General features: G+C 48.1%; 1 protein-coding gene across 1 annotated transcript in view; it reads right to left on the reverse strand.

The window, feature by feature from the left end:
• The window catches only part of TOP1 (DNA topoisomerase I), a 67,712-nt gene extending 60,632 nt beyond the window's left edge, over positions 1–7,080 (reverse strand). Inside the window, exons 1-2 of the mRNA XM_074842883.1 lie at positions 6,880–7,080; positions 6,229–6,253 (exon numbers count right to left, since the gene is read on the reverse strand). Of these exons, the coding sequence (XP_074698984.1) occupies positions 6,229–6,253; positions 6,880–6,912 (58 nt within the window). The 5' untranslated portion in view covers positions 6,913–7,080. The remainder of the gene's footprint in view (positions 1–6,228; positions 6,254–6,879) is intronic.
• Positions 7,081–18,425: the final 11,345 nt, after the last annotated feature.

Below are 18,425 nucleotides of genomic sequence, written 5' to 3' on the forward strand. Positions count from 1 at the left end.
CAAGGACAGCAGTAACTGAGAATACTGTTTAAAAGGAATAATCCTAATGTAGCCGAGAACTGGGTTTTAAACTGATTTTCCAGCTGTTCTTTCAGAAGAGCAGGTCAGCAGCAAACTCACTGCTGAAACAACAGTAAGTCCATACCCTTCTCCTGTTCTCTTAACGGGAGGAAGCATTTTGAAATCTAATGATGATACATATTTAAACGCTGACAGTGCTAAACAGCTCAGAACGGACAGTCATGCAGGGAGAAGGTACGGCTGGGCATATTTGTCATACGCTGCTGTCTCAGTCAAATGAAACAGCCCCAGCAAGGTGAGTTGATAAACACCTATTTCTACAACGAATATCCTCTCTCAGATTTGGAAACCTAAGACAGTCCTTCAAAACTGCAGGCAGGAGTGAAATATATAATGCTAAATAGCGTTTTGCTTCCATGTTTTGGAGTGTGAGGTTTTCTATAAAACTTGGGGCAGTTTCTATAAAACTAGCAGCCACAAAGGCAATTCAATTTAATAAGCCAATAAATATTTCTGAATGACTGCATGTCTTACAAGGATATGAGAAATTATATTAGCACAACCAGCTCAAGCAGACTTGAAAGAGAAACTATCCCATCTTGAAAAGCCACAGGAAAAAAAAAAAGTGCACTGATTTCTTATGTTAAATCGTCCTTTTCTTAAATAGTCACTGTATCATTAAAGCCCATCCCTGCAGTCCAGTAACAAAAAAGCAGATACACCGTCAGAGCTCCGCTGATTTTAGCGGAACTACAGCAATTTACAACACCAGTAAGAATCTGACCTGGAGCCTCTCTCTAACAGGGCAGTGGCTTGTGCTATTTCAGCAGGTATTACTTTAACAGGAATCCAGTGAAATCATTAACAGAGGAATTTGAGTCAATGAGATGTTAAGTACTTGCTATAATTACATATTATTGCAGTTTCTGCTGACAGCGCAGCTCAGGAGGTTGGAATTCAATGAACTATCCAACAAATATCTGAAGTCACAGTTGTAAATGAAATTAAATCTGAATTTGTGTTCCATCATGTTTATGAGCTGTGTGCGTAATTTATGTGAAGTCATGTAAAAAAACCCCACTTTTACACCGGTCCCCCCGTTAAAAAATTTTCATGTTTTATAAAGTAAACAAAGCAGCCCTGATAGCATGTTAATAACAGATACCACTTAACACCATAGTAAAAGGAAAAACATCTTATGAAAATCTGCTAGAAGTAGGAAGCACACAGGCCATTAACCCCCGAAACACATCTTCCAGCACATTTAGGTAATTCTGCTGAGTTTTAACAAAACCAAAAGTTGGCCGCAGCTAACAGAAATGCAGTCAACTCCCCACTCCCACAAGACACCCATTAAGTTTTAACCTGAATGCTGAATGTGTCAGAACAATTAACACAACAGACCTCAAGGTCTTTAGCAAAGCCTGTCTGAGGCTACTGCTGGGAAAAGAGATGCAAGCAACTTATGTAGCACATGATATATAAGAGCAGTTTACCAACCATACATTTATTTACATTTCTGAGAAGTGTCATAAATGATCGATTTACTTCAGAGCACCCTCACTTGCAACAATCTGAAGATTCCCTCCAGTAAAGCTACACTTATATTCTACAAGCCCTGCAACAAACTGCTGTGAACATATTTGAAAATCAATGTGAAAACAAAATTAAGAAATTTTGCAGAGATTGATGGCTGATGTTCAATGCTTCTAAAATAAAAAAGCAAAGTGTTTTCAGACTTAAAACTACCCCAAGTACTGTTCTGAGGCTGTGGGCAGCGCTTCTTACAGTGCGGGCTCATCACCCAGCACCGCAGTCTGGAAGTGAAGGCAGCGAGTGACTCAAGGCTTCAGTTGGAAGGAACAAATTACATTCTTCAGGATTTATGTCTCCATGTATCACAAAAAAGGGAAAGGAAATTTTCTGTGGAGATATCAATCTGCACCTAAATACCATTAACTACCTTTTGTATTTTGGATCCCTTGCCAAACATTTGACATTTAAACACACTGGTGACGACATGCTCCCAGGGAACTTAAAAGACAATTTTGCCCTGATGTGCACAAGACACAGACAGAGTACAAGAGTTTACTTTCAGGCTTCCTAACTTCATGAAGTTTATTTAGTACAGTGGCTTTAACAGCAGCGCTAAGGTACACAGAGCCCTATGTCACAAGTGGCCCTGCTCTCACCCATCCAGAAGGTGCCAACAAAGCAGCAGCAAGGAAGAACAAATCTGGTCTCCAACAGACTGTTTCACAACCATTGAAAAATCTTAAGGATCTCTGTTACGTTGCTTTTCAGTTTGTTAGCATTTAAATCACCCCCACCTTTTACGTGCGCAGCTCTATCACACTTGAAACATGAATTTAATGCAAAACACAAAAACTGCCGTAATTCCTCAACTTGTAAGGCATTTGTTCAGCACTCTTGCTATTTAATTTACATTTCCCTCTTGTTCATTCCCCTTCATATCTTCACCCTGATATATACAGAGGTGCCATATGAGCGTTCAGACCAACATAAAAAGCCTGCGAGTTTTTGATAAGATGCTGCAGCAGCAAGGGCTTCTTTTCCCCCCCAAAAAAAAATTCACTGTTAAAGCAAGCCCCTCCTTCAAGCATGTTTGACTTCAAGAAGCCACCACTATGACGCTGGACAATCAAATTCACACTTGACTCCTGTTACTGTAATCATTACTACAGTGATACTGGCCCCAAACTGCATCTTAGCATAACTGGTCAAATCAACCGGATGAAAAAAAACACTGCTTAGGGTAATGTCTTACTTTCTACATAAAACAGTTCTGGATTTTACACAAGTTCTGATCACAGGCTGATGAACAGCCAAGACACTAACAGCAGTTAGTGGAATTTAGTAGCTTTGGAACACAACTTGATTATTTTGCAAACAAAAGTAATTTTTATCTACTGCACTCTGCAAACACAATGGGAGAACTGAAAGTCAAGATAAATTGCTTTTAGTCTCAACATTGTCCTTCGTAGTAAGAGGTTGTTATGTTCAACCTTAATAACAAAGCTCTTAAAGGCAAAACTCAATAGAATCCAAATAGATCTTGCAACTGAAGTGATCTTCAATTTTACCAAGTGAGGATGATTCCCTCCCTGAATACATAGTTGTGACTCAACATTCACATCTGTGAAGGGGTCATTTTCAGTGACCAAGCTGTACTTGGAAATGACAGTTTTAGACTATGATTTCCCTCCTACAATGCTTAAGACTGCGAGGACGTTACTTGCAAAAAAGGCTCACTGTTCCAGCACAATATTGTTCTCGGGATGGTCTGCAAACAGGCACTGCTAGGACTGAACATGGAAAATTCTTTGCAGCGCGTACCGATACTAAAAATACAGTTAAGGTGAAAAAAATACACACTATGGCCAAATTAAACAGGAGGGAGAATCTGGATATTGAGATGGAATGCAATTACCCAAGTTGGAATTTGCCCAGGACACTCTTTCTTAAGAGTGATCTGTCTATTTAATGACAAGAAATAGAAAGGAACACATATTTACTGCTGGCATCCTCTCTCATACCTAACACTGCCCTGCCATCAATGAAACTGGTGTGTAATCAGATCCAAGTTCTCAGCTACAACCAGGGTGCTCCTTGGTGACCTGCAATGGGCTAGCAGATCCACCTCCACCCACCTTCAGCTGCAACAACTTGTGTGATCACCACCTGAGGTAGTACGTCCATTGACCCAGATATGAACATTAGTAACAACAGGAAGCTTCAAAGTGCTTAAGCTGCTCTATTTACTGATACACTATCCAGAAGCCACCCAAAACATTCTTTATTAACAAAAATGTTTACTGCTGGTACATCCAACATTTAGAATGAGTCAGTACCAGCCCCCAGAAAAACTTCCCTTCTCCCAGATGTAAAGAGGAAAGGCAGCTTAAAAAGACTTTGGTTCTACTGTTAAGCGCTGCCTAACAATAATCAAAGTACAAACCAATTCTAAACATCTGGAAAAAAGAAGTACTTGAGATTCCTACCACCCACTCGTAATCTTTGCCACTAAATAGGATCAAAACAAGAATATAAGAGCTAGAGCCTCACTGCTATGTCTAAATGAGACTCACTGATCTCAGATCCGTGTGTGACAATTCCCGACATAGAAGCGCAAAGAACTCCTGTGTAGAGGAAACAAGACTCGGAGCAAGCAGAGGTGACAGGTTTTGAGGAAGATCAGTCGTGGTCACAAGGTCAGAGAGGACAGTGTCTATTCAGCATTATTCCCTTAACAAGACTAACAGGGTTACACACACCTTTCAACGCTGAAAAGGATTTTGGATTTTAGGGGCCTCTGATCAGTCACAACGATGCTACGTGACTGCCATAAAATAATTACAATAGAAGGAAAAGGATGCCAGTATCCACACTGGCATGAATTTGTTGGGTATGCCTGATTTACCAGGAATTTTTCCATCAAGGTGTCTTAGTTTGAAGTTCTGTATTGAATTCCTCCAACACATGGTAGAAATAAAAACTGGAGGAGTTTTAAGTGCTGTATGCCTAAAAATCTTAAAAGAATAAAACAGCACATGGTCACAATAGAGGAGAAAAATCCCTCTAAGAGGTTCACGGGAAGCTGGGAGTGGAAAGGTCAAATATGCATCATTTCCCCTATGTAAAGCAGTACAGAACTAAAGCTTACCAGGGAGTACTTTTCCCTAAATAAAGATGATCCTTAAGCAAATATTTCCCAGCATAAGAAAGCTACAAGTATTCAAATACATGCTCACATTTAAGTTGCTTCAAGAGTTACTCCTGCACTTCTTGGGAAATTCACTGCCTCTTTTTTTTCTGTTAAGAATTATTCACAGAGCCTTACTACAGATTCAGAATGGAAATAAAAGTTCAAAAAACTGCATATTCACTATTGCCTGCTCCTATGGCACACACACAATCACATTCTAATGAATTGACAGAAAGAAGGGTGCACGCAAATTAAGATTTGTAAATATTTACACACAGTAGCCTACAAAGCAACCAGGCACATGGACATCATCCAGAAAAGCATGCTAAAAATCAGTACAACTACAGGTCAAGCAGGTAATGTTTTGTCCTCTACCACCTCACCAGTCAGAGGACAGCTCAGAGTTCCTTACACATTCCATACAGTGACAATAACACATAGACACAAAGGTAGGTTGCATGTCCTCAACTCCCCTCCACCCTGCTTGAGCCCTTCAATTTGACACCTACCAACCTGGGGGGGGATTGCAATTAGCTTGCTTCCTAGAAAAATGAACAAACGACCAGAAAAAGTTAGCAGCCATCAGGCTGATTAGAAAAGGTAGTATTATACGTGTGTATATATGAATATAAATATATATGTGTATATTCATATATAAATATATACATATATATAAAATTACAGGACTCCTATAATGTTTCTTAACGAAATGAACAGTTAACTTGAAAACTTTCTGAAGTGATGCTCTCTACCTTTCTGGAATTGTCTACACTGTCAGGATTTTTTGTTGTTTGTTTTTTTTTTTTTTTAATGTGGGCTTTTATTTTAATTAAAAAGCCCCACCCAACAAGGTAAAGTTACATCAATTAAATAGCAAGGAATGAAATAAGACGGATCTTAAAATGGATGCAGCAGATTCTTTTAAAGAGCAACATGTTGCAATCACCTTTCATTTTAGGGGAAGGGAGGGATTCCCTGAAAGGAACAGAGACAGGGAGCAGTGGGGGGAGGGAGGCTGCGATAAAAAACGGCTTGGGGATTTATTTTAGTTAAAAACTTTGCTTTCCCCTCCGTTAAGAAGGGGCTGGGGGCCGGGGATCGCCACCCGGTGCCTCTGTAGAAGGCTCCTCACCAGCAGCTCGGGGAGGAGGAGAAGGAGAGAAAGCCACACAGAAGAGAGGAGAAAAAGAAAATGGCGCAGAGACTAAGTCCCGACCGTCGACAAGGCGACTTTCCAGGGAGGAATCGGGGCCCAAAGGGGACCCCGGGAGAGCCGACGGGCTCGGATCGGGGGCCTCCGGTGCCCCCACTACGGGAAGCGGGGGTCGGGGGTGGGCGAGGCCGCCGGGAAAGGGGCGCTTTTGGCAGCTCGATGGGAACAATGGGGCCGGTGAGCGAGGAGCCGGGACTTAGTCTCTGGGACGCCATGTCTGTGCGCGGTCGGCGCGGCGAGGCGAGGGGCGCGCCGGGGCCACACTCACCGTTCGCTCGGAAATCCGCCTCGATCTGCGGGGAGAGCAGACAGGGAGAGACCGTGAAAAACGCCGTCCCGCCGGGGGATTTATTTTTTGGGGGCGGGGGGGAGCGCGCTGGATTTCCCCCCCCTCTTCCTTCATTCTCATTTTTAGGGAAATTAAATATCAAATGAGAAATGACCAGCGCGATGCAGAAGGTGCCCTCCGTGGCGGCTGGGGGAGGGTGAACCGTCCCCCGGCAGCCGCACGGCTCCTGGGGTGACCCCCCCAGAGGGGAGCGAGCTAGGGGAAGGTGGCCAGCCGCCCCCCTCCCCTTCTCGCAGGCAGGGGGTCCCACACGAGTCCCCTCTCCCCCACCGCCCCCCATCTGGGCAGAAACGGGTCCCGGGGCGGGGGGCGCTCGGTGGATGGGGGCTCCCCAGCACGGCGCGGGCGGACAGGCCGAGTTGACAGGGCTCTCCCCAGACGCGTGGGCTACCCCGAGCGGGGGCAGCGGCAGGGCACGTCTCCCCTCACCGAGGTTAAAGGGGGGTGTGGGGTGTGTCAGCCGGGCCCCCAGGGCCGACCCTGACGGGAAGTAAGGACCCCGCAGCCTCGGTGGCGAGGGGCCGGGGTCCCCCGGGAGCGGGCCCCCGCGGGCGGTGAAGGGTCGCTCACCTGGGAATCGTTGTGCAGCTGGTCCCCGCTCATGCCGGAGGTGCGGGAGGCCCGACGGAGCGGAGCAGGAGCAGAGGAGAGCCGAGGAGAGCCGCGCCGAGCCTGGACGCGAGGGAGAGCGCAGCCCCTGGCTCCGCCGCGGTTGTGTAACAGACTAAGTCCTCATTTCGGCGCACTGCGCAGGCGCAATGGCTTTTACCGGCGGGGCGGGGCCAGGGCGACGTTGGGCAGAATGTTGGGGCGGGACCTGGGAAACGGCAGCTCCTAAATTTGCATCAGAGCCACGCCCCCCCCGCGCGAGCCGGCGAGATTTGCATACGGGCCACGCCCCGCCCGCGTGCCCCCTCCGAGCGCAACCCTCCCGCTCGGCCCCTCCCGCGCGCCCGCGCCGGCTCGATTTTTACATATCCGGTCCCGCCTCTTCCTCCCCTTTGTCCAATCGCGCAGCCAGAACCGTCCCTCATTTACATGCTCGGCCCCGCCCCTCCGCTCCCCTCCCCACCGCTGAAGTAACCCGGCGCATTGTGTAAGAACCCGTGCCCCACTGTGCGCGCACTGCGCATGCGCCCCATCCCACCCTGCGGGCCGCCGGCTATATTTGCCTATCAATCCCCGCCCCTCGCCCCGCAGGCCCCGCCCCCGCGCTGCCGGGGGAGCATGGCGGCGCCCTGGCGGTGGGGTGGGCAGCCGTGTGGGGGGTGCGTCCCCCCTGCATCGCCGTGATAACCGGCACCGCTACATCGTGAGCACCCTGCGGGGCACCGCAGCCGCTGCTAAAGGAACAACGGCCTGCTGGATCGCCTTAGGGGCTCTCGGTGCATGCCCGGGGCCTGGCAGGCCTGCCCCCCACCCCCGGGCAGGGTTTAACCGTGAAGGGCAGCTGTGCTGCTCCGGCGCCCGGGTAATGCCAATGCTTACGCATCCAGGTCAATGCCAGGCAGGGCTGCGGTGTGTGGAAGCACGGACGGTGTTGTCTGGGCTGGGCAACTCCACCTGGGTTGTGCCATCCCTCCAGATGGGCTGCTGGTGGGCTTGGGCCTGACGGGCCTTTCTCCTACACCCGCTCTCCACGGGAGGAACTCTGCGAGCTCGGCTGAGTCACGCTCTTACAGAACCCGTGTAAGCACAAATGGCCTGATGTGCAGGTTGATTTTGAGCATTTCGAGCATTTCAAAAAGATGCAGCTGTCAGTTCCCTTTGGCAGGAAAGGAGCCGAGTGTGGTGTGTGTACCTGTCCTGCAGAGAGCCCCAGCGGGTGCCTGACCTCTTGTTACTAGTCTGTCAACCCGACTGCACTGGGCTGAAACGCAGAGGCCGCAGTGACCATGCAGAGAGTACGTTGTGCTAAGCACTGTACCGCTGCCCCAAATCCAGATAAGAGTGATGCTAAGAGAGATGCAGATTGGGCAGGTTTGGGCTGACTTGGCTTGCTAAAAGTCAAGGACAGCAACCGTGCATTGCAAATAAGAGCTTTCTGCTTTAAAAAGGGATCAGCCAGCACGATTTTTCTTCCAGCATAAATAGACCCTTTAATTTTTTTCTCTCATGAGGAAATGGAGGGTAAAAAGGAAACAAAAGCTTTATTTTCTTTTAGCTAATGTGAGCATGAATCACGTACCTCCCTAGAAAAACACCCTCCTGCCCCAACCCAAATCTGAAGACATTTATTTCTGTTCTGCAGCAGCTTTACTAAAGGGGTTTTCTTTTCGATGTACTAAATGGCAGGTTTAGTATGCATGGCTGGTACATGTCTCACAGGACTGCCTCCAGTCTTCTTCTTGGAGCTTCCATCCTGTGCTGCAACACAGACTGTACCTTTCCTCAGCTTCTTTACACAACCAGAGCTTTGATTTGACACTAAAATAATCTGGCGCTGCCAGGCTATCTGAAGATATACATCAAAATGTAAGCAGCGACAGCAGCCACCTATTTGCACTGCATATTTATATCCTGTAAAGGGAAAACTCTGTCACTTTCTTACAGTCTTCAGAAGAGGATCTGAGGACTTCCTTTTTTTACTGAGAGCAGGCAAATATTTCTGGCTCTAGAGCTGTTTATTATGCAAACTGCTTTAGTCACTGTTAGATTTTTAAATATAAACATAATGAAAGGCTGTTTCAGACACCTCTCCTGTTGGAAGCGGTGTTTGCCCCTAGCTCACAAGAATGAGATGAAAGGGGGCTTTGCTCTGGGTTTGAGCCTCTCCTCGCTGCCAGCCGGGGGTGTAGAGGCTGTGTCCCCTGATGTGGGACAGCCTGGAAGCGGTCTGGCACCTCCAGCTTTCAGCATTAGAAATTCCTAAAAGCTCTTTCTTTGAAGCAGCAATTTCACTTTAAATCTTGCATCTCTCTGTCTCCCCCAGAAGCCTTGCTCAGGTGGCTGTGGGCTGCCGCAAGAGAGGGGCCTGCTGCAACCCCCGCCGTGCTGCAGCCGCCGCCAGCCCCCTTCAGAGGAAAGGATCACTACCTCTTCTAGCAGCTGCCATCTTCACAGGCATTTGCAGGCGCACGTCTGGTTGCAAAACAGAGCCTCCGAACTGGCACATGAGAGGCTCAGCACTGCGCTGTCTGCAGGTCTGCCGACAGCCAGCTAGGAGAGCTCTGAATGTCACCAGAGCTGCCGGGTTTGTTAGCTCAGGCCCTAATAACGACCACTCCCATGGCAGTGGTGCCGGATCCATTACTGACAAGCAAAACCTTGGGCCACAGCTGTGAAATACCACTCATATGGTGAAGGAAACCTCCAGCTGAGACATCCATACCCGAACCAGGCAGAAGTGGCTCCCAAGGATCACTTCCCATCAGCTGCATTTCATGTCCAGTCTCCCATAGGGTTAGCTTGGGGCCTGAGTGGAGCCTGTGAGGAGCCTCTGCTCCGCTGTTAGATCCCAAGAGACAGGGAGATATACAACTTGTTCAAAAGTGTATTGAACTGTAACACCTGTGGGGCCACATCTGTTGCAACAAGCTGTATGATAAAAAACCCATCTGATTTCACAGAACCCCCTCCAAACCTATAACCTGCACCATCACACTCCAGGAGTCTGCATCTCCCTCATTCCCTTCCAAGCTTGCATCCTATGTTGCTGGGGAGGCTCTGCCAAAGGAAGGGAAAGGCCCATACAGGACACGCTGCTGTACAACCAGCCCTTTCATCGGCAGAGGCTGGCAGTGAAATGGTTAACACGGCTGGACTTGCTTCCCTGGCAAGGCTGTGCACACCCCATCAAGATAAATGGAGGAAGTTCACACCTCTGAGTGCTGTTGTCTCTTCAGGGCTCCCTGGGACTGCAGTACATCACTATCAGGTTAATGTAGCCTAGGTGATTGCTTGCAAAAAGAAACGGCTGGAAACTACGTGTTTAAATTAAATCATAAATCGTCCTGGATATAAAACCTGTAGGAAACCCTCCAATTCCTGATCCTGGTGAATTGTGAGATTTGATTTATTTAGCGTACTCAGGGCTTCTTGCTGTGCTCAGGGTGCCTGTCTTGGGGAAGGGAGGTGGGTGCCTTTTTCCTGACCAGCTTTGCTGTCCTGTATCAGGACGGGATCGTACACCTAGCTCCAGCCTGACGCTGCTCTTGCGCATGGATGAGACCTGTAAACGTGGGAAATCCCTTTGCCAGACCAGGCTGCCGCTGTGCTGTGCCTGCAGGGTGGCTTCGGCCTCCACTTCTGCGCTGCTTCTCTCTGAATGCTGGAGCAGAGAGTTCAGGAGGGCAACAGCTTCCACAGACGCACCTCCCTCTTGCAGCAGTTGGACCAACGGCTCTCGGTCTCTGCAAAGGCTTTGTCAAAAGTGACCCCAAAGTTTGGACAGTGCTCCGTGCAGCAAAAGCAGAACTCCTGCCTTCCCCAAGCATTGCAGCCAGCGTGGACTCCATGGGGTCATGGTGCCCAGGCCAAAACAAGATTGTACTGTCCCAGGCCTAGGAAGCTGAAGATAAATACAAAAGTGAGGCTCTAGGACCAGCACAGGAGATGAAACATATACATCCAAACCCCTACACCCTCCGTAGCCCTCTTTCCAAGCCATTGCCTTGCTTTTAGCCTCAAGTGAAGCTATCTACATTGTGTTCCTTCAGTTAATTCTCTTTTATATTCAACTTTATTGTATGATGCATTTCGAGTTTGAAAGTGAAACAGATTTGGTAATTAAATAAATCCATAACTTAATATTTTTGATTACAATATAAAAGTTGAGGTCTTTGACCCTCTTTCAGAGTGCAGGAAGAACACAGCATTGTCAACTTGTACAATTTTATTAGCAGTCCCACATATCCAAGTTCACTTGTTTTTCCCTGATGTTATTTCATAAGAATCTCTACTGTTAGAGGCAGCAGCAAGTTTCTAGTACTTACATTTTAGGAAAAAAATACATTTAAAAAAAAAGACTTTAGAATATGAAACAAGTGCATTCTGCTAACGAAGAGGTAACAAAAAACCAGTTACAAAACAGATTTAAATGCCAAAATCTCATTTTTAAAAGCTTGTCATGATTTTTGTGTCTCAGCGCATTTGTGAAAGCTGTGGTTTGGATACTTATATTGCTAGTCTACAATTTTTCACATCCAGAGAGACCTGCCTGATGTGCAGGATTCCCGATCAGTATAATACTGTAAACCTGCTGTCACTAGAACAAAGTGACACTTGTAAAAAATAGGAACAGTCAGATAAATGACTCCCCTCTCATTTTTCATTAGTATAACCTGCTCAAAACACTCATACCTATTACGTACTGTCGAATGTATTGAAACTAAATTATCTTAGTGCTTTGAAAGCTCTTTATTTTCCACTTTAATAAACTACAGCAATTATTCACAGTTTTATATGTAAGATGGGAGCAAATTAAGCGGAACGAACAGATACCATTGTAAGTGGGAGCTTTCAAAGGTCAGTCTTAATTACCAAGTTTCACTTGGGATGGGAGAAGCTTGCAGAAGTCCTGGGAAATGATTAGTTTGAAAACAATAGCTGATATGACTTGAACTTTATTATGTCCTCATTTGCCATGGTTAAGGAGCCAGGAGTGGTAGAAAGGTTGGTATAATGGAAAGAAGAATATTTGGATCATAATCTAAAGAGTATTTTCTCGTGGAGCCAGCTAACATACACAAACCCATATACATCTGCTGTGATGGTTTGTGGCTGCTGTATGACCATTGCCTAACACTGAATGCAGTCGGGCATATATATTCCACTATGCCACATTGCCTTCCTGCTCCTAGCAAATAAAAGAAACTCTCCTGCTTGAGAAAGCAACAAGAAACTCATAAGCAGCACCTTGCTTCAGCCTGTCCTAGTTTTAGTGTGTAGAGCAGTGCCTTCCTCGTATTTGGAGATTACCCCACCGCCCAGGCTCCCAGCTGCAGAGCGTGGGTGCTTTGGGAGCCCCAGAGCACATGAGAAAAGCCACCCTTGCATAATGTGGCAAGTGTAGGAGGCAATAGGATGGCTCTTTTTGAGCATTAACATGTTACAAATATAACTGCGATAAGGAGTCATTCAATATAATCCGTGCCCCTGGGATGAATTCCTCTGAATTTAGGCTAGCCGGTTTCACTTCGTTTTTCTCTCGTAGCTGATTTCAGTTGCTATTTCTCACATAGTGGCATAGTTCTGTGATGCAGATTCCTGACATTGCAAGGAAAGGGTCCAAACACTTCTATTCATATCAGAAATGCTATTAAAAAAATACCCAGAGTTAAACTTGGTACCCACAGCTAATAAATGGTTCTTCACAGTACAATGAGATAATATTTCCCCTGTCTGTAGTGTTTTCCATCCGAAGGAAAGAAGTATCCCCATTTTGGGAAAGAAACTGCTCACTTGGAGTGCTTCCATTTCTGGAGTTGTGCCACGTGAAGAATGCTGGGCCCAACTCCAGGAGATCTGAGCAGCCTAAACCCATCCAAAATCCATGGGAGCTCTGATACTCATCACTCCAAGTGCCAGGCCAGACATATCCCAGAGACCACCCCTGCTAAACCCGAGAGCACTTCTGAAACAGAGCCTTTAAAAACTTTGCTCAAGTTAGTGGCAAGAGCTGAAAATTCAGCAGAGGTTCTTGGTACACCTTCCCATCTGACATGCCAGCATGCCATTGCCCTCCTACCCGGAGACTCATGCCAAAGACCTTCTTTAGCCTGAGGGCTTTAAGATAACCTAAGTTTAGCCTAGCCTAGAAAACTCAGTGCAAGAGACCCCCCAGGCCTTTCAGACTGGAGGGGAGCCTGACCAAATGTGGGTGCACTCAGACTTTAAAGCCTGAGTGAGGTATGAATTTCTCATGCCTTAATCGGGAGATGACGTGTGGCCCTATTAATGGCTTTATTAGCGTCAGTGGTCCCATGCAGTTGGGCGGTGCTTTCCAGGGAGGAAGGAAAGTCCTGTGCTCACAGGGCTTCAAGGGCTGCTTGGTTCCTGCTCTGGCACGGACTTATTCTTGGCTGATGCTTTCAGCCGTGGCTGTGCTCACCAAATTGCTGCTTTCCTATGGTGGATGGGCTAGCAGGGACTGCCACAAAAGCACTGCACCCTGCTTGGTGCACCAGGCTGTTTGGGGGTCCCATCCTGCACCCCCTGCAGCACAGGCTGCTGTCCTTGGACAACCACGCTGGCAGCTTTTACAGGGTGCCTCAGCTCTCAGCAGTGGCTCTAAGGGTTTCTGCCACGTGGGATCTCAGCAGGCAGATGCAGCTTCTGTCCTCTTCTGTGGCTTTTTCTAGGCTCTGGGTAGACCTGGTCCCCTGTCAGTACAAAAGGAAAAGAAGCCAGAAGGTCTTTTGCAAGCTGACACTTGGTAAATTGAGATAGAGACAGGCCCTGATTTTGGGGTTGCAAACCCCCTACACAGAGGAGAGTCTACTACAGGTTACCCTGCTTTAGTCTCTCTGTGCTTCAACTCATCATCTGACAAATGAGGCTCATGGATCCTCCCTACCAGCACAGGTGATGGGGTGAGAAAGATTCAAAGGAGTCAGGGCATTTTCAGGTCTAAACTCACCACCCTGATTGGTAGAGCCATCACTGAGCAGAGGTGGCTCAAGGCTGAGTTTGCTAAGGGCCACCCTCTCCCTGGAGGTGGGTTAGACCTAAGCACCCCCTCACAGTCCGGGAGCAGCCCATCAGACCATGTGCAGGTCCATCCTGGGTGCAAATCCTTGGCTTAATATCAAAATGCAGCTAACCACAGGCAGAGGCAAGTGCAGAGTGTGCTGGGGTTGTTCATTTAGGGCAGGACTGCCATGGTTCACCCCACAGAACAAACCCATGAGCCAGCAGCACTTGCACCCATGGGTGCCCATCATGAATGCAATGTTGCACTGGGATGCAATGTCAACAGGCAGCGTCTTGTCAGGCTGGAGGGGTTTTTGGGAGATGCTTGTGTCTAAACCTTGTACTGTCCTGCTATCAGGCTAAGGCTGCTGGCTCTGAAAATCCAATGAGCTGCTATTTCAGCTTATTAATTGACTCTGTAAATCAGCGTTTAAAGGGCCACTGCTGGAGTGAATCTGACCAAATTTGTACATTTTATCAAATTAGATAGCTCTGTATAAAAATGTCTGTATCACTGGTTTTAAATTTATTTATCATGGTTTTAGCTGGAACATAAATCTTTCCTAAAATAACTTGTAATGTTAGTATTGTAACAGAGCTACAAAAGCCTAAGCATGAACCTCTCTGATCAGGAAATCCACCAAAACCTCAAGTGGAAATAACCACTTTAAAGTAATTCTGTCAGGAGGAAGTGATGAAGATATGTTATAAGGAAACAATAGTCAATCTCAAATAGTGAATAAAAATAATTAGAGGAGTTTTAATAAATATTTGCATGTCCTATAGAGGTCTTCATAAAATGTGAGATGAATATTGCTACTGCCAAGGATTTCATAGCCCCTTTCGAAAATCCACATCCCAGAAATAATGAGACTGGATTTAAAATAAGAAATATAACTTCCTGTTTGAATTCTTAGCACTGAAGTCTTGAAGGTGCTTTTTATTGTCATTTTTTTATGATGAGGTGGAATAGGAACTTAGACCTGATCTGCTCGATATAGCTGCACTGATTTAACACAGTAGCAAATCAATTTAATTAGATCAGTGATTAGACCTTATGTGAGCACACATCCATGCAAAGGGAGGCTTAAACTACTGGGGAATTACATCTTCAGGTCAGAGAAACAAACTGCTGACTTAAAAATAATAATAATGAAAAAAAGGTTTTTTCTTTAACACAGATCTTTTTCTGGACCAAACTAGAGAATAGGGCAGGTAAGCTGTGAGGAGGGAAGGTGCAGTCACCCCCTGTGTCAGGATGGCCAAGAAGAGCTGGTGGGAGAAACTTCATAGAGTGGTAACTTCTGGACCCCAATCACTGACATATCCACATCTGGATGTGCAAGATGGAGCAAGGCAGAACAGCACAGACCATAACTAGTAAAAGGTTTCTCCAACAGAGCTAGTCCTGGGTCAGTAGCATCTACATCAGCATCAATGTCTGTATGTAGAGAGATAAACAGGCAAAATTCAACATGGCTTTAGAGAGCTCAGATGGTGTGGAGATAGCAGAGAAATGTGCTTACCAGCTATCTAAATTGGTGTTTAACTTAATCTAAGGCCGCTGCCCAATGTTGATGAGGATGCTTATTTTTGCTACTGTTCCCATCGTCTGCAAGAAGCTCTGTGCAAGCAGACCCCGGTGCCTGCTTGGGAAGCTGGGGGTGCAGCAGGTCTGGGCACAGACTCAGGCAGCCGGGTGCAGGATCGGTGCTTCTGCTCTCAAATCAGGAAGCCTCTCTTGGTGTATCTGAGGGTTTCTTCCATGTAGCCCCAAGATCACCTGGCAGCAGGCTGTGACACACAGAGCAGATGACTTCCTAAGGCTTTCATCAGGACTGTGTACCCCTGAATTCATCATGGAGATGTGTTAACATTAATTCTAGGTAATAAAGTAAGGGCGTGCAGAGCAGTTATGAAGAAGGCTTAGCCAGCCCTAAGAAGGTGTGAGATATAGGTTTAAACATCTTTTCACAGGGCTAGTGTAGCCAGTGTGTTTATATGAAAGCAGACTGGGAGCAAAGCATAGCTCATATCACAGCCCATCTGCATGGATGTGAAGCAGTCTTAAAAAATAAACAGAAGTAACAAGGAACTCATGGGAAAGTGTCTCTTTGGAGGCTGGAGCTGGTGTGACAAGACAGCAATAGTGTTTTTGTCCAGCTCTTAGTCTCCCTGAGTTTCTGCTGCCATGGGCTGGGGCACATATCCTCCTCCAGGCACATGCGAGAGGTCCTGTGAGCCCACGGGCCCCTTGCAGCCGCTGCTGTGGGCAGCTGTGGGGCTGTGGCTCCAAGAGGAGTAGCCGGTGGTGACAGCAGGGAGATCATGGGGGAGATACGAGGAAGAAAAAAGCTTCAGGAGAGAATAGAGATGCATGGCAACTGCGGTCTGCTTCCAGGCACCAAGGCAAGTGAGAATCCAACCTGCTGGGACCAACTCTTTCCTCACCCCTGAGCTGAGCCCCATCTCTGGTTGCTACCTGCCCCCCTTTCCTTTTCCAAGACCTCCTGGATGCAGCAGGAAGGAGCAGAGCAGAGATAAGGCTGCACAGCCACCGAATGCCAAGGAGCAGTGATTTCCATTCACACTACCCACAAAGACCTCAGCCCCTGCAGCCCTGGGGACTGATTTTTGATGATCACACTTAGAGCAATCTAGATGCAGAAAAAATAAACGCAAATACCCTGGCCAGCTACTGGCACAATGCTCGATCCAAAGTTACTCGGAAGCAGCAAGAAAGGTTCATTACGGTTCACAGGGCTGCAGGACAGGGTCCCAAGCCAGGCATGCAGAGGGAAGGGGACAGATGAGACCAGAGCAGCTGCTCAGCTGAAGGAAACAGTGTGGCCTGGAAGCACCAGGTGAAATCCTGGCTCCTGGGAGGCTGTGGGTGCTGGGCATCAACTCCAGAAGAAAATGTTTGAAGCATAAGATGCATCCAGTGCCTGGATGACTGGATGCTGATGAGCCCTGACCTGGCTCAGAGAGGTGCTGGAAGGGTTTTCCCAGGAGTACGGGCCGAGCTCTGGGCACACAAGGTGTTGGGCAAGTAAACAGGCTGTCACTGGTGGTTTTATATGATGTGCCTTGAGCATGTGATGCTGCTGAATGCTTTGCCAGCTCTGTATCTTCATTTTGCATGAAGCATGTTGAAATCAGCCATTCTTCATCTCCCTTGTGTTAATTAGTAGTAAAAACGCAGATTGAATGCGGGCTGTTTGCATTGCCAGCCTGCCCAAGGTCCCAGTGCCGCAGCAGGGATGCCTCTCTCCCAGGAAAGCCCTCCGACAGCCAGAGTTTCCAGCCCAGCATAGCAGAGGGAAGTGGCACCAACGTGGGCTTTGCTGCTGTGCCGGGACCAGAGGACTCAGGAGCTGTTTCCTGTGCAGCCGTGCCAGCTGGCAACCTGGCACAGGCAGCTCATGAGTTATAATCTGAAATAGTCCCTGACAAGTGGACACGGGGCCAGGCTGGGGCTGGGAGGGAGCACAGCACCATGCCCTCCGTGGGGTGCAGGCTGTGCACCCCAAAGCTCTGCCTTCCCACCATGTGCTGCTCCTGACGGTGGCAGAATCCCGCTGCGCCTCCATCCCTGGAGAGAGCCACCCCGGGCTGGCAGGGCCCGCTGTCACCAGAGCAGGGGACTCATTCATAAATTCAGCGCTGGCTGGGACAAGGCTTGGGGAGGAGCTGGGGATGGAGTGGGATACAGGGGCTGCTTTGTTGCGGTGGAGCTGGCATGGAGAGCACGTGTGCGTGAAGGGAGCTGGGGGAAGAGGATCGGCAGCTCTGTGGTTGAAAGCTCCCAGTCGGCTGCTCATGCACAGCTCGTGGCATGGCTCAGCCCACCCAGGGCTCCCAGCAGCACCCAGAACTCCCACCTGCTCGCCCAGCCCTTGCCTTAGGTCACACAGCACACCCCTCCCCTGTTCCCCTCCGGAGCAGGCCTTGCAGAAGGGCTCCCAGCAGGGAATGGGGTTGGGAAAACCCCCTTACACCAGCACACACGACAAGTCCCCAGAGACTGCAGGCTCTCTTGGCCTCTTGCTTGCTTGAGGTTGCTCCTCTGGGCCTCAGTTTCCCCATCTGCAATATGGAAGGGGGTGATGCTGGTCTTCTTGAAGTGCTTCAGAGGCAAAAGCCCTAGTGCTGGTAGAGGACAGGAGCTTGCCACCAGCATCGCTGGCCCTGGGGCAGGGTGGGGATGGGTGCTGAGGAAGGCGAGAGGGTCCTGGCTGGTGCTGCAAGCATCAGGTAGACAGGCAGCCCTGAACTTGGCAGCTGGCTTGTGGCTGCTTATGGGAGCAGGGCAGGCAGTGGGGCAAGCGCTGCGGTGCCCACAGCCATCATGCAGTGCCCTTAGTGCCTCAGTGGACCTATTCAAGCATCCCACAATGGTGGCATGACACCCACAACAGGTTAATGGAGTGACTGGGGCAGGTACCACTCCCGGGGGCACCTGGAAGCAGCACCTGGGCCAG

This window comes from Strix aluco, chromosome 17, assembly GCF_031877795.1.
Source record: "Strix aluco isolate bStrAlu1 chromosome 17, bStrAlu1.hap1, whole genome shotgun sequence".
Classification (NCBI taxonomy): domain Eukaryota; kingdom Metazoa; phylum Chordata; class Aves; order Strigiformes; family Strigidae; genus Strix; species Strix aluco.